Source organism: Panthera tigris, chromosome A2 (genome assembly GCF_018350195.1).
Source record: "Panthera tigris isolate Pti1 chromosome A2, P.tigris_Pti1_mat1.1, whole genome shotgun sequence".
In the NCBI taxonomy this organism is placed as follows: Eukaryota; Metazoa; Chordata; class Mammalia; order Carnivora; family Felidae; genus Panthera; species Panthera tigris.
This window is the reverse complement of record NC_056661.1, coordinates 133,776,555-133,793,003: the sequence shown is the minus strand read 5'-3', so window position 1 is coordinate 133,793,003 and position 16,449 is coordinate 133,776,555. Positions and strand designations below refer to the sequence as shown.

At 38.8% G+C, this 16,449-nt stretch overlaps 1 protein-coding gene across 2 annotated transcripts in view; it reads right to left on the bottom strand.

Annotated features, from left to right (window-relative positions):
• The window catches only part of MET (MET proto-oncogene, receptor tyrosine kinase), a 145,732-nt gene that overhangs the window by 32,795 nt on the left and 96,488 nt on the right, over window positions 1-16,449 (bottom strand). Inside the window, exons 18-21 of one of the 2 annotated variants that reach the window (XM_015540681.2) lie at window positions 13,788-13,897; window positions 12,438-12,603; window positions 3,412-3,548; window positions 1,100-3,303 (exon numbers count right to left, since the gene is read on the bottom strand). In XM_015540681.2, the coding sequence (XP_015396167.1) occupies window positions 3,093-3,303; window positions 3,412-3,548; window positions 12,438-12,603; window positions 13,788-13,897 (624 nt within the window). In that variant the 3' untranslated portion in view covers window positions 1,100-3,092. Of the gene's footprint in view, window positions 1-1,099; window positions 3,304-3,411; window positions 3,549-12,437; window positions 12,604-13,787; window positions 13,898-16,449 lie in introns of those variants that run through there. The other variant, XR_006212123.1, reaches the window with a different exon arrangement.

The following is a 16,449-nucleotide window of genomic DNA, read 5'->3' as shown; positions in this document are numbered from 1 at the left end:
TGACAGGTTCTTGTCCTTCAAGGGCATGGAATCTGATTGAACTTCTTTTCTTTCTTCTTTCTTTCTTTCTTTCTTTCTTTTCTTTCTTTTCTTTCTTTCTTTCTTTCTTTCTTTCTTTCTTTCTTTCTTTCTTTCTTTCTTTCTTTCTCTCTCTCTCTCTTTCTTTCTTTCTTTCATTGAATTTCTTATAGAAAAGCATTTCTTGGCTGGGAGGGAGTTTGTGTACAAGGAATGAATTCTCTCTCATAAAGAATCAGCCCCCACTGTATTTTATAGGTACCAGTTTGATTTTGGGTCTTCTTAAAAATCATATTGCTCCAAAGTGCCACATGATTTTTTTTAGATGATGGAAATATCACCATTGAATCCCCTTGCATTACAGAGGCACCTGGGTGGCTCAGTCAGTTAAATGTCCAACTGGCTCAGATCATGACCTTGTGGTTTGTGGCTTTGAGCCCTACATCGGGCTCTGTGCTAACAGCTCAGAGCCTGAAGTCTGCTTCAGATTCTTTGTCTCCCTCCCTCTCTGCCCCTCCCCCACTCACGCTCTCTCTCTCTCTCTCTCTCAAAAATAAATAAACATTAAAAAAAATTTTTTTTTCAATTCCTTGCATTACAAGAATATTCATGGAGATAACATGAAGGTTATGTTCTCTAGTAACTGGGGGCTCCTGAATGGTGGGAACAAGTGTAGATGGAAAGGGTACTTTGAAGGGGATAAGAAGGCCTCTCTCCTCCAACACTCAAATAGGTATCTATCTCTCTGCCAACTGTGGGTTTTCAGCTTTATTGTCATAGCTTCTGGTCCAAGGATGCACCTTGCTAGGGAAGAACATCATGCTAAAAGGAAGAGACAGGTGCTCTTAGCAGTTGAAAGACAGAGAAATGCAGGTAGTTTGGCAACTCAGGGCAAACCACTCTCAGAAAGACAGAGACTTCCTGAGATTCAAGGATGCAAATTCTTTTAGCTGCCCAGGAATTAACTAAGGTTCTCATATATGGATGATCTTGATGCAGCCAGGTGAAATCAATCTTAGGCTTCCTCTCATTATGTAAGTGGATAGGTGATCAAGTATGGCTAGCAATAACCAACTCTCAATAACAAGATGATACATTATTTTAATTGTATGATTTATCAAAACAACAGCTATTAACATACAAAGTACCATTCAGTTCAACTGCAGGTATAGGCAGTGACAGTATCTAATTCTTAGAAGAATCACTTACTCTCACAGTCTGTCCAGACACATTAATCTAAGGACATTTTTATAAATAGCAAACATGATTTTCACATTGCAGCTTTCTCAAGCATATATACAGGTGTGTGGTCTTGTTGATGGGTTGCTTCCACAAGCTCTTTCTGTTCTGATGCATTCATCCTCTTGATATTAGTAGAGATATTTATTTCTGCAGAGTTTTTCTTTTGTTACCCACCATTTGCAGTATTTGTGCATTGGTATCACTCTTTTACACTTCTGAAACAAAGTTTAAATTGGAGTATATCTCTACAGTACAATTCCTTGTGTCTTCTGGTAAATTCCACCATGGTCAGAGAGTTTAAGTTGTAATCGTCAGCCCAGCTCCACTATTGGGCTTCGGTGTAACACACCCTCTTTACAGCTTTCTGTGTTAACCCTTGGCTTCAAGTCCTGGTGATGTAATGAGGGTGGGGTGTACTGGCAATCAGTACATTTCCTTATCATTATTTACAGCCATTGAGAACTATGCTGTTACTAATCCAAGTCTGACATACCTTTTCTGAAATGTTCACAGTGCAGTATTTTTGTGGGCTGACAAAAGTTTTCTTATATCATTAAAAATAAACATTTTTATAAAAATATAATACTTTAAATGTTTACATTGACAAAAACAGAGTATCCTGTGCCACATGCACTATACAGTAGTAAGCACAAAATCCCACAGAACAAAACATTACAAACGTCCTGCCCAGAATAACTATTCATCCAGGTGAAATGGCCAGAACTTTCAATTGCTTTTTTTCCCCTGTAAAATATGTTTTGCTTTACACAAAGCATGTGCTAATGAAAAACTGGACTCCCAGAAAGTTTTATTGCCTCCGATTGTGGGGTGGGAAGCTGCCACCTAAGAAAGAGGCTAATATTTCTAGTCCATCGATCCTTTCTTTGCCCTACATGAGCCATGATTGGAACTGATGAACCTTTTAGTCAGATGTATTCTGTTTTAAAAACATGCTGAGTTACACCTTTAAAAACACTTACCACAAATCACTTGTTTTATTTTCAGAGTCGTTGTAAAAAAAATACAGACAAACCATCTATATGTCTACAATCATAAGAACAGTATCATTCTCAGTTGATTTTTAAATGACAACTAAATATTTCATTATGACTAAGCTATTTTATGAGGACCTTCTTAATGTCATCTATGTACAATATGTAAATATCCCTATTAATTTATAAACACATTTGTGTCCTGCCATTTTGAAATGTTGACTGTGTTGCCTATGGATATTTCCCCATTAAAAGGAATGTATACAAAAATTTAAAAGGGAATGTTTGCCGAATGGGCAAAAGGCAACATCAGTAATAAAACATGTTAGTGACCATCCAACACATGAAAGTTCTTTGAAACACTTTAATTCTAAATGAGTGTCTTGGTACTGGGGCCATGTCTGTCCTGAACTTTATCACTTCTTCTGAATTTTATGTGATCAAGAAGCCCTCAAAATTCATTGCTTCCATTCCTCATATGAAATCATGTAGGATCCTGATTTTTAAAAACTTCAACCTAGAATTCAGGCTTTGGCCTCCATGCACAGGAGCATCATCACAGCTGTAGGGTTGCTGTTGGTCACTGGCCTGCGGGACAGAGCTTCTGGCTCTGGTGCTCTGTCAGCTAAGAAATTCCTTAGAATCCATTCATTTTAAATAGCAATATAAGGTCCTATAATAGTGCAATCTTGGCAAAAGCAAAAAATATCTGGTGGCCTTTCAATGGCCAGGCAGTGAAAAAAAAAAAAAACCAAAACAACAACATTGAACAAAATGTAGACTGCTGTTTGGAAAGTTCTATGATGTTTCTCAGAAGGAGGCTGGTGAGGTATCCATCCATCATGTGTCCCCCTCGCCATCAATGTTATCTTGTGATGACAACAGAGAAGGGTATGGAGCAACACATTTGACATTCACATAAGTAGCGTTCACATGGACATAGTGCTCCCCAATGAAAGTAGAGAATATCGCTGATATCCTGGAGACCAGTTCAGAAAAAGATGGGCGCAGTTCGGCTTTAGGGTGCCAGCATTTTAGCATCACTTCATATCTGTTTCAAATAGGAAGAAATGCTATGAGAGACATCATGAAGGCATGCATTTCTGTAAAAGTAAAGAATACAGGAATGACAGAAGATTCTGTTGAAAGTCCTACTTACAAGGGATCTGGGCAGTATTCGGGCTGTAAGAGTCTTCTGCCTTGCAATAAGTAAACTGTTATATCGAAGGTGTTGACATCAGGATAAGGTGGAGCCCCTCTTGTCATCAGTTCCCAGAGGAGCACACCAAAGGACCACTAGTCAAACAATGGAAGGGATAATCCAGGTGAGAACTGTGACCGCACGAACACGAAAGGTGACCAGAAGGTCTTGATAACTAAATTTGGCTTAGTATATTCAAGACTATTGCTCTTTGGGGCAAAAACTTCCTTAAAGGTAATACACATTTTATGATTTCTTTATACCAGAATTGGATAAGGTTTAGATTACAAATAAGTATAAAGTTTTTAAAAAGAATATCTGAAGTCCACATGAGGATTAAGATTTCATCTATAGTTAGTACAGTATGATTTTCAGGTTTTCTTTTACAGGGTCAAAGCACTGGTCAAAGCATTCACATGTTTCATCCTCTTTTCCAATAGTTTCACTATAATTTTATATTATTCATAAAAGAAGAAGATAGAGGAAACTTTCCAAAGTTTAAATTTTTTTGATTTCTGAATGAATGTAAATACTTTTTAAGAAACATAACTATTAACAAACAAAAAATACACCAAAGAAACAAAAAAGAAATGTAACCACATCTAAACATTAATGTTAAAAGGCAAAATCTAAGGCAGTGTAAGTACAAGTCCATATTAAAAATCAGAAGTGATAAAACTGCTAGGCAAGAAGGTTCTCTGTTGAAAACTAATTTCAATAAAATAAATGTAATTTAAAAACGTTAAAGTACAAGATTGATATAAAACAGCTGTATCAGTACTTTGCAGGAATATTGTAGGGACACAGAGAGGTTAAGTGACTTGCTAGAAATTCCCCCAATAAATGTGAATTCACACTGGGATAAACATTTAAGAATTCTTGACTCTTGGGTCTTGGTTGGTCTACTAAACTGCACTAAATATGCAATTTCTTGATTTAAAGCACTCTACTCAGAATATACTAGGTCATACATATCATCTCCCCCTGGATGTGTGCCAAGGTGAGAATGACACAAAGAGAGTAATTGGGCATGTGCGGTTCACCCCTGGCCAAGGACCCAGGAAATCAGCGCTTCCTTAGAAACACATCTAGGTCACTGACAGACTAAAAAGTATGTGGGGGGGAGAAACGAGGCTCTGGGAACAAGGAGGCTTGGAGGGAAAGGGGAATCCAGACCTGATAGGTAGAGTGGGAAAACTTAACACTGAGAAGCAGCGTAGCTTGTAACATTCAGTGAGGAGAGTAAAGCAGAGTGAAGCATGTGCCCAAGTGCAGGAGCCCTTTAAGGACATTGACTGCCTCGATCCAAATAGAGGACACAGTCTTTCCCAGGTGGCAACTAGATAACTTTGCTGTCCTGTGCAGCCTTTCAAAATCGAAGTATCCAAAGCCTGAGTCACTTATGAGTCACTTCTGACAACTTCACTGTGTTAACCTTTAAGTTCCAAAATATGCATTAAAGTTGAAATCAATTTAACAAGTATCTACTGACCCTTGGTGTACATGTAGGTTACTTTCCAAGTTAGTGGATGGGCCTACGGCTGATTTAACGGGGTTAAGAGTTATGACACAACTGACTGTCACACAGGAGAGTAAGGCAGAATAACTAATATAGAACAAAAATAGGAAAGATGTACAAATGCTGTGAAAAGTCAATGAGATAACAGTAGGGTACTGAGAAAGGCTTCAGGGAGAAAGCGACAGTAAAGCAGGTCTTGAAGAACGGGAGCATTTGTGTTCCAGGTGCACAGAAGGTGAGGGCGGAGGAGTGTTCTGGATGGAGGCAATGGGCCCAGAGGTGACAGTACTTGTGTGTTTTTCTGAACTACATAAGGACAATAGGTCACTCTGCTTGATGTATGGAGTAGATGAGGGAGACAAGGGATAGATAGGATAAAAATGAGACCATGTTGTGGGGGTTTTTGAGTGCTGGAAGTGGGTTACGCTGAAAGGGACAGGACATGCAGCTGAGCTCCAGCATGCTGCATCTGTAAACACTATGCTTTAGACAAATAGGAGGAGCTGGTTCACATAAGGAGACCAGATAGGGGGGTTTCTGAACAGAATGTCTGGTGGGGGTGCTGCTACATCTTGGCAACCCAGAACCCGATGAGACTGAACTCCCAAATTAAGGTGGTGGGAAAGAGTAGATGCCATATAGTAAGCACGGAACAGGTTCAAGCCCTTTTTAAAAAAGATTATTTTATTTAATCCTTTAAACAACCCTGTGATGTAACTGGCTTTGTAGATACTAAAGTATCTACAAAAGGTGAGGAAGCCAAAGTTTTGAGAGGCTGATTACTTGTCTGTAATCAGGTCTCCTAACCCATAGCCTAGGCTATAGGTTTGTCTGAAGGCAAATTCACAAAAAAAGGGGGCACAGTTGGGTACATTTCTGAGGAATTATAGGACTTGGGCAATGACTGGGTATCAGAGGAGGGTTGGAAGACTCACTGGACAGGAGAGGTCAGGGGGAGGCAGCTTCTGGGAAAACCATAGTACCACCTGCATTTCAAACCCCCAGGAACAGTTTGGAACTGACAGGATGGTGGGGAAAGGGGTCTTGAAGGAGAATGAGGCAGAACTAGAAGAGGGAGGCTGGGGGAGATGGTAGGAGTGGGAGGAAGAGAGAGAAAGAAAGAGAAAGCGAGAAGAGGAGGGAGAAAAAGAGAAGGAGAGATAGGTGCATGATGCCCGTGCATTAGGAATGATGGAAAGAAGTTAGTTTTAGTTTCAAGACAGGAGAGCTCTGCCATTCTTTCAGTTACTGTGAGCACGTAGCCTGATTATCTGAGCACCAGCAGGGAGGTCCTCTGAAGAATCTCTGCCTCACTTTTCAAAGGTGAAGATCAAAGCAATTAGTAGACATGAAAGACTATTAGAGCCATAAAAAGTGATAGAAAGTGACACTAAGGCAAGCAAGGAATGGAGACAGCCTGGGCATTCAGGAGTGGGTAAATAGAGATACACCACAATTTGCAAAAAAACCACAACTGATTAAAAAGTGGATATATTCATAAAATTCTATAAACTGGTAAATGAGTAAAATTTTCAATAAAATGTAAAACTTCTGCTCTTTGAAAGATACCAGTAAACAAATGAAAAGGCAAGCCACAGACTAGAAAAATATATTCACAAAAACTTGTGTCTGATAACATGTACCTGTAGTCCAGAATATATAAAGAACTCTTACCAACTCAATAATAAATAAACTAACCAATTAAAAAACCCAAAACTCTAAAACTTAAAAGAAAATGGGCAAAGGATTTGAGCACATACTTCACAAAGGAGATAGAAGGATGGCAAATAAGCACATGAAAAGATGCTTATCATCATTAGTCACCTGGGAAATACAAATGGAAAAGGAAATGACACACCACTACAGACTATGAGAATGGCTAAAAATCCCAAACTGACAATGCCAAGTGCAGGTGAGGATGCTGAACAACCAGAACTCTTACATATTACTGCTAGGAACATGAAATGATACATGAACTGTGGAAAACAGTTGGTAGTTTCTCATAAAGTCAAATATATACTTGTTTTACAACCCAGTAATCCTACTTCTAGATATTAATTCAAAATAAATATAAACCTTTATACACAAAACAATTAAACAAATGTTTAGTAGTTGCAGCTATGTGTAATCAATTGCCTAAAACTGGAAAGAATCTAAATGTCCTCCAAATTGGTGAATGGATAAACAAAATGTGGAACATCCGTACAATGGAATTCCACTCAGAAATAGAAAGGAATGAATTACTCTGCTATAAAAAAAAGTATGGTTTCCTCAAAAAATTAAACATAGAACTACCATAAGATCCAGCAATCCCACTTCTGGGTATATATTCAAAGGAAATGAAATCAGTATCTGGAGATACTTCCACACTCATGTTCATAGCAACATTATTCACAATAGTCAAGAGATGGAAGCAACCTAAGAATGCCCATCAACAGATGAATAAAGAAAATGTGGTATATACATATAATGGAATATTATTTAGCCTTAAAAAAATCCTATCGTATGCTACAATATCAATGGATCTTGAGGACATTATGCTAAGTGAAATAAGTTAGTCATAAAAGACAAATACTACATGACTCCACTTATATGAGGTAGCTAAAGTAGTCAGGTAGTTGAGTTCTTAGAAACAGATAGTAAAATGGTGGTTTCTGGAAAGGCTGTGGGAGGGGGAAATGGGGAGTTATTCAATGGATATAGAGTTTCAGTTTTGCAAGAAGAAGAAGTTCTACAGATTGATTGCACAACAATGTGTATGTAGTTAGTTAACCACTACTGTACCATACACTTAAAATAGTTGAGATGGTCATTTTTCTCTTATGGTTTTTTTTTTTTAAACCACAATTAAAAAAAAGGGAAACCATCTAGATACATTGCTACATACTACATGGGTAACTCTCAAATGTGTTACGCTAAGTGAAACGAGACAGGCTCAAAGGCTATTTATTGTATGATTTACTATATGATTCCATTTATACGACATTCTAGAAAAGGTAAAACTGTAGAGACAGAAAACAGACCAGTGCTTTCCAGGTCCTTGGGATAGGGTAGGGTTTGATTACAAAGAGGCACAGGGACATTTTCCTGGATGATGGAACTGCTCTATATCCTAGTTGCAATAGTGATGGTCATACAACTGTATGCATCCTTCAAAACTTGAAGAACTGTACATTAAAAAGGGTAAAGAGTTGATATATTGCATAATGGTGATACCATTAACAGAAATAAAGAAGACAGGAATTGACAGTTGGCAGGAAAGAACTGGACTTTGAACATGGTGACTTTGTGATGCTGATGAAAACATCCAGGAAGAGAGGTTCAAAGGTAACTGTTGATGGGAATGGTTGAAATTATTGAGGGAGGCTGGCACCTAAAGACCCCTCTTCCCCCAAAATTCTGAGTGACAGTTGCATGTGGGATGTGAGAGAAGGAAGAGAGCTGTTAAGGCTAAAGCAAACATAACAAAGAAGCAAGAGGAACCAGATGATGCAGTGTCCCAAAAACCAAAGGAGGAGGAAATTTTGAGAAGAAAGGAGTGGTGGACAATGTTAAGTTCTGAAGTAGGGTGAAAAAGTTAGCTGGTTGAACAACTGAGAAGTCAATACTGACTTTAATGGAAGCACCTGTACTAAGTGTGGCACACTGTACAATACTGGGTATGAGAAGTCACAAATATAGTGACACTTCTATTTTGTTTGAATGGGCTTCAAGAGAATTCAGATTTTAGCTGAACTCCATCTGGTCATTTGTGAGAAAGTGGACATTTCTACTAGCTCGCAAGGTTTTGCTTGTAGGTCTCTACATAAAAGCTTATCACATACTTTTGGAAATGTTCCATGTCAACATTCAAAAGATTGTGCTGTCTTGCAAATTAAAGTTAATGCAAATTTATCCAGGTAATCAATAACCATTTGTCAAAGCAGCACTGCATTTGGATTACTCAGGCTCACCCTTATGTAGTACAATACAGTATCTTCCAATGAGAAGGAGAGAGATAGCACTTCATATACAGAAGCCTATATAAATCTATAGTCAAGAACCTGAGTGACAGTTGCTATGTGATAAATGGTGGCCTCTGTGCTGTGTGTGTGCGTGCGTGTAGGTTAGTAATGTGTGTGTGGTTGTCTAAAAGCTCAGAATCACAATTCTTGCCTTGAACATTCAAAATTTCATCAGGTTCTTTTTGTTTTGTTTTAAAAACTTCACTAGGTATAACATATATCATAAACTTTGCCAGTTTTAAGTGGACAGCCCATGATGTTTAGTAAATATTTTGATAGTGTACTTATCTCCACAATTCAGTTTTTAGATCAATTCCAACACCCTAGAAAGTTGCCCATGCCTGTTGGTAGTTAATCTTTGCTCCCACCCTCAGTCCCAGGCAACCACTGATCTGTTTTTTTTTTCTCTTTAGTTTTGCCTCTTTCTAAAAATTTCATATAAATTGAATCGTTCAACATATCACCTTTGGAGTCTGCCTTCTTTCACTGGACATAATATTTTTGAGGTTTATCCACGTTATAGCATGGATTAGCATAGTGCTGAATGGTATTATTCCATTGTATAGAAATACCATGTTTTGCTTACCCTTTACCAGTTGATGGACATTAGGATTGCTCCTGGTTTTTTCCTATTGTGAATAAATACTATTGTGAACATTCATGTACAAGTATTTGTGTAGGCATATGTTTCCATGTGCTTATGAACTAGCTATTCATATATCTCTTTGGTAGATGGTCTATTCAAATCTCTTGCCTGTTTTAAAAACTGAGTTGTCTTATTGAGCTATATGAGTTGGTCTGGTTCTTAATGGCAGACTAACAGTTAAGTCTGGATGAAATGTATACTCTTTGAGGACAGGTTAATTCTTCCTACCTTATGCCTTCACCTGCCACCATCACTAACATGTTTCCAGCCTACCTCTTTAGCACTCACTTCTTTCATCTTTTTCAGAATCTTTCAGCATCATAATCTCAGGCATTACACTTTAGCATATACTATCACGTCCTCTTATTAATCTTATCCACCCCAAAGTCCCATCCCTCCACCATGCCCTGTAACACATTTACTGAAAACAAACTCCCAGTCACTCTCAACTTAGTCTTTAATGTCTCCCCCACTTCCTCAGGAACTGAAACTGCTTTCACTTGAAGACCACAATGTCTTTGAAATCTGTTGACTCACAGGGGGGAGGGTAGATGACTTGTTGCTTCCCAATGCCACACTCAGATCCCTGTCCCCTGTCATCTTTCAATAGCTGCCAACCCTTTTTCTTTTGAAGTCTATGCCCTCCATTAATTTTATTTTTTTGCCTACCTCATTTACTGATATCACCAGTTTACATTTTTTCTCTTTTCAGTTGTTATCTCCAAGGACTGAAAATTAATCTTTCTCTACCTCTATGCATCACAGTCCTCCTGACTTACTACGTGCAGATAGAGTAAGTATACTCTGTTCCATTCAACAGCCACTTGAGACCTCCAAATCATTCAAGTTACTCGGTTTTCAAGACCATTTTTGTGCACTGAGTAGCAGTGGACCCTGCTGACCGTATCCTATTTCTTTTTGAAACTTTCTCTTCCTCTGGCCTCTTCTCTCTTGGGTCTCCTACCTCTCTGCTTTTCCCCCTCATTTCCTATGTGTAGTTTCTCCGGAGTAATTGTTTTTGTACTCTAAAAGGCTTATTTCCAGCCTTGACTTCTGCTATGGACTGAACTGTGGACCCCCTACCCCCACTCAAATGTTGAAACTCTAACTCCAAGTGTGATGGTATTAGGAGGTGGGGCCCTCATGATGGGATTAGTGCCCTTATGGGAGGAGACACCAGGGAGCTTATTCTGGCTCTGTCTCCCACACAATGACACAGTGAGAAGGTAGCTATGTGCAAGTCAGGAACCTGAGCACACTGGCACCCTGATCTCACACTTCCAGCCTCTAGAACTGGGAGAAATAAATGCCTATTGTTTATGCCAGCCAGTCTATGGTATTTTGCTATGGTGGCCCAAGTTGAATAAGATAACTAATGAGGTTGTACAAGCTGTAGATCCACATTTCCAATTGCCTGATGGACCTTTCTGCCTGGATGTCTTTTTTTTTTTTTATTATTATATGAAATTTATTGTCAAATTAGTTTCCATACAACACCCAGGGCTCATCCCAAAAGATGCCCTCTTCAATGCCCATCACCTACCCTCCCCTTCTGCCTGGATGTCTTACTCCCACATCAAACTCAGTATGTTTAAGCCTTAACTGGTATTTTTCCTCTCCAACAAGTTTTTACTCTGTTGCTTCACATATGTTACTGTACTAGCATATAACTTTATTCATCTTTGACTTTTATCAATTTCTTACTTAATATTGTTATTACCCCTCAGATGCCTTTTCTGCTCTCGCTTTTCTGTTCCAAAATTTCTGTATTATTTCAAGTTATACCTCTCACTTCATCTTCCTGCATCTACTCCTCTCAGAACATCTTACAGAATAAAGAAAGGCTGTAGTGTTTCTGATTACACTTTAAGGTTCCACATGGCCAGAGAATAAATTCCAGACTCCCTAGTTTGCTTTCCAAGAACCTCTATGATCTAGTATGAATATATTTTTCGCAATCTATCCTCAGAACTTCCCTCTGTGTCTTCCATTTTGGCCAAATCACCCACTCCTTACTGTTTCCTTAGAACTTTAAAGATGTATATACTTTCCTGCCCCTTTGCTTACCTGGATTGGTATTTATTTCATGGCCCATTCTATCTTCCTTTAAGGCCTGTACAAAAGCACCACCTCCTCCACCAGGTGGTAGGTAAGTGAGGAAAATGTGGCTGCCCAGGTGTCTCTCCCACCCTCAGCACTCAGGTGTATGCTTTTTGAAGCTGTTCTATGAGAGGATGACCGTGGTAGATACAAAAGGGCATGTTTCTAGACTTTTTTTTTTTTTAAAGTAGGCTCCCCGCCCAATGTGGGGTTTGAACTCAAGACCCGACACTGAGATTAAGTCTCATGTTCTACCAACTGAGCCAGCCAGGTGGCCAAGAAGGGCACATTTCTAGCTGGGTGCAGGAATAATGCCCTCACTGCCAGTTCTGCCTCAGTGATAGCTTTCAGATTTCTCCAGGTGGAATGCAGCTGTCCCGGAGCTATGAGTGGCCAGACTAATCCCAGTCTACTTTGTGTAACAGCTAGTGACAGTTATGCCTTCTCTGTTCCTGGAGGACAGGGTTTAGTTCTGATTCAGCTCTGGGCTCCCTAAGGACCTGGCGTTGTACCCTACTAGGCAAATGTTTTTGATAAATGAATAAATTTGTGAGAACATATGATGGCTATCTGGTTTAACAATCAAGCTCTGAAGAAACTGAAATTAGGGTGTTGAAGGTGTCCTTTTTTGAAAAAATTAAATAGCCATAAAACCATTAAAAATGTTGGATATGAAAGGAAAAGAGGAGACGGTCAGGGATGATGAGTACATTACCACATCTGACTTGGTGGTAAACTTCTGAGTTTGTAGACTTTCTAGAGCCATCCACTTCACTGGCAGCTTGGCGCCCGTTTTGTTGTGTACACTGTAGTACTCTTTATCATACATGTCTCTGGCCAGACCAAAATCAGCAACCTTGACAGTGAATTTTTCATCCAGCCTATAGAAAGGACAAAAATCATTACTGGTGGCCGAAATACAATAATTTACAGTGATGCTGAATATCTATAGGTCAAAACAAGGACTTGATATTTGAAATCCATAACTTCTGCAGGGTGGGCTTCATCTGGTCTCTACTAACGCTAAATTACAATGGAATTCTTGAATAAAAATGTTTGACATTTACATTACAAATTCAACAGGCCAAGGAAAGAGATCTACGTGTGGCATAAGAAAATCCCTTTTGCCTTAACAGTAAAGTTGGACCCCCCTCCTAGGTTTCCTTTGTTACTAAATCAAATATGCCAACTGACTATCCCAAGCAATTGTGTATCTTCACTTGTCAATTTATTAGTAATACTCAGTTTTATGAGGGATTATGATAGAGGACTGTTATTTTACCTTTTCTTTCTCAAATGGGCTAGGTTATTACATAAAATTCATGTATCTCACCTCTGAGGTAATAGAGAAGTAGGACACAGTAAAGCATCTAACAAAAACAGCAAGGTTCAACAAAAATCAATTTCCGCTCTCTGAGGCTATGTATCCTTTGTTTAAGCTGGCTTTTATGTTGTTACATTGACCAAAACCAAGGTAGGAAATTAATAGCACAGCTCTCTCATTCACACATACCATAAGTCATGAATCAGTGTTATGTGAGGGAAGAACTGAATCCATTACAAACTGTTGACTGTTGAATTATACAGCCCAGGCACCCAGACACAAATAAAGCTCTTTGTATATTCATTCCCCAATACCATTTTTGGTAGGGCTTCTGCAGACTGACTTCAAATCCAGTCTTGGGAAGTTGCAATATGTTGGTATTTGTGTTACCAGCCCTCTCCTTTTCACTGTAAAATGCTGAAGATCAAATTCTTCCTTCCAAACACTAATGCAGTGTGAAACCACAACATTGGGGGCTACTGGTGGGAAGGGAAAAGAAAAGCAAAAGCACACAACAGCTGTTTAAGACCCCCTCTGGAGAATTCCTTTTAAATTCTCCATTAGATAAAGCCTGAAAGCCCCGCCTACATCCCAGTGCTTACATATCGATTTAAAACTGTAACGGAAATAAAGGACTTTTGCATAAGAAGAGAAAACATCCTCACTAGCCTTCAACAGTGGGAAACAGATTCCTCCTTGTCACTTAATTTGGACTGTGGGCACAGAGATTCTTATACTTACATACAGTTTCTAGCAGCCAAGTCTCTGTGTACAAACTTTTTGCTTGCAAGATATTTCATGCCTTTGGCTACTTGAAGACCAAAGCCAATAAGATCTTTTACAGTTGGGTTCTGCAATCAAAGAGAATTAAAAACGCGTAAGCTAAGCATCTACTGATCTGTGAATTCTGAAATGTTTATAAGAATTATCTTGTTTCAAGCAATAACTCGTGCCTTGTTAATAACAGCAATCATGTATTAGATATCTATTATTTGAAAAGCACCAGGCTAGATGCTTATGTGAGTTTTGGCTAATGCTTATACACTTCTATAAGGCAGGTTCCATTTTCCAGATGAGGAAATGGAAGTGTTTTAAAATTATTCTGGTATGGTGGGGCTAAAAGAAGGAAGACCACTGCCACCGAAAAGATAGCTTGTTACTCACAATTCCCAAGAGGAGGGGGCACACCATGCCAAGCGAGGCCACAAAGGGAAGCAATGGGGTTGGTCTAGGAGGCAGAGGGAGCAATGGGAAAACATGGGCAAGAGCTTGTTTTGTGGTTCCCATGGGAAAGAATGGGTGACGCAGGGTAAGCGGATTTAGGATTGGGCTAGTTTGAATAATTTCAGCAGGTTCTGAAGTGTAGGGGCTGTCTTCAGTTGCCTGGTACCTGGCCCTGAAGTGATTACAGCAGGTGGATAGTGTCCCAGAGTGTGAGAATTCTTTAAAGGAGGTGATTGGGGTATGGGCTTTGGATTGGTTGGTTTGCTTATAAAAGGCCTGCTCTTTGAAGATGAGCCATTTACTATCTTGGGGCTAGTCCTGGAAAGGGCCATCACTCCAAGGTCAGCAAGGCACTAGAAGTCAGAGCATCATAAATACACAGTTAATCTAACATTTGTATTGAACCCCAGAGGACTCCAAATAGCCAAAGCAATCTTGAAAAAGAAAAGAAATACTGGACTTCAGGGTATATTATAAAGCTATAATCATCAAGATATTACGGTATTGGCACAAAACCAGACACATATATTAATACAGAATAGAAAACTCAGAAATGGACCCACAAATAGTCAACTAATATTCCACAAAGTAGGAAAGAATATCCAATGGAAAAAAGACAATCTCTTTAACAAATGGTGTTGGGAAAACTGGACAGCAACATGCAAAAGAAAGAAAATGGACCACTTTCTCACACCATACATAAAAATAAATTCAAAATGGATGAAAGATCTAAATGTGAGGCAGGAAACCATCAAAATCATAGAAGAGAACATAGGCAGCAACCTCTTTGACATCAGCCATTGTAACTTCTTACTAGATACATCTCTGAAGGCAAGGGAAACAAATGCAAAAATGAACAATTGGGACTTCATCAAGATAAAAACCTTCTGCACAGTGAAGGGAACAACCAACAAAATTAAAAGGCAACCAATGGAATGGGAAAAGATACTTGCAAATGACATATCAGATAAAGAGTTAGTATCCAAAATCTATAAAGAACTTAAATCAAATTCAACACCCAAAAAACAAATAATCCAGTGGAGAAATGGGCAAAAGACATGAATAGACACTTCTCCAAAGAAGACATCCAGATGGCCAACCAACACGTGAAGAAATGCTCAACATCACTCATCATCAGGGAAATACAAATCAAAACTACAATGAAATACCTCCTTACACCTGTCAAAATGGCTAAAATTAATAACACAGGAAACAACAGATGTTGGTGAGGATGCACAGAAAGGGGAACCCTCTTACATTTGGCAGGAATGCAAAACAGAGCAGCCACTCTGGAAAATGGTATGGAGGTTCCTCAAAGAGCTAAAAATAGAACTATTTTACTACCCAGCAATTATACTACTAGGTTATTTACCCGAAGGATACAAAAATACTGATTTGAAGGGGCAAATGCATCCTGATGTTTATAGCATCATTATCAAAAATAACCGAATTACGGAAAGAGCCCAAGTGTCCAATACTGATGAATGAATAAAGAAGACATGGTATATATGTACAATAAAATATAACTCAGCTATTAAAGAGAATGAAATCTTGCCATTTGCAACAACGTAGGTGGAGCTAGAGTATGTTATGTTAAGTTAAACAAGTCAGTTAGAAAAAGACAAATGCCATCTGATTTCAATCACGAGTGGAATTTACGAAACAAAACAGATGAACATGGAGAGAAAAAAACGGGAGGCAAACTGAAGAGACTCAACTAGAGAACAAACTGAGAGTTGCTGGAGGGGAAGTGGGAGGGAGGATGGGTTCAACGGGTGATGGGCATTAAGGAGGGTACATGTTGCAATGAGCATTGGGTGTTGTATGTAACTGAAGAATCACTAAATCCTACACCTGAAACGAATATTATACTATATGTTAACTAGAATTTGAATAAAACGTTGAAACATAAAAAAATAAAGCAATACATGGTTAATATCAGCAGTTCAGAGAGAAATAAATCACCCAAAGCCACTCAGATGGTAAGTGGTACAGTTAGGATTTTAACCTAATCTGTTAGGCTCCAAAGCCCACACTGTAGTGATATCTAGAAGCCCTCCAACTGGTATGAAAGTAACAACCTGCAACTATAATGGCTTGGATCCACACAGAAAACAGGAAATCTCATTTCCAGAAATTTCATCCACAAAATTGGGTGGACAGAAGAATTCCTTTAGTA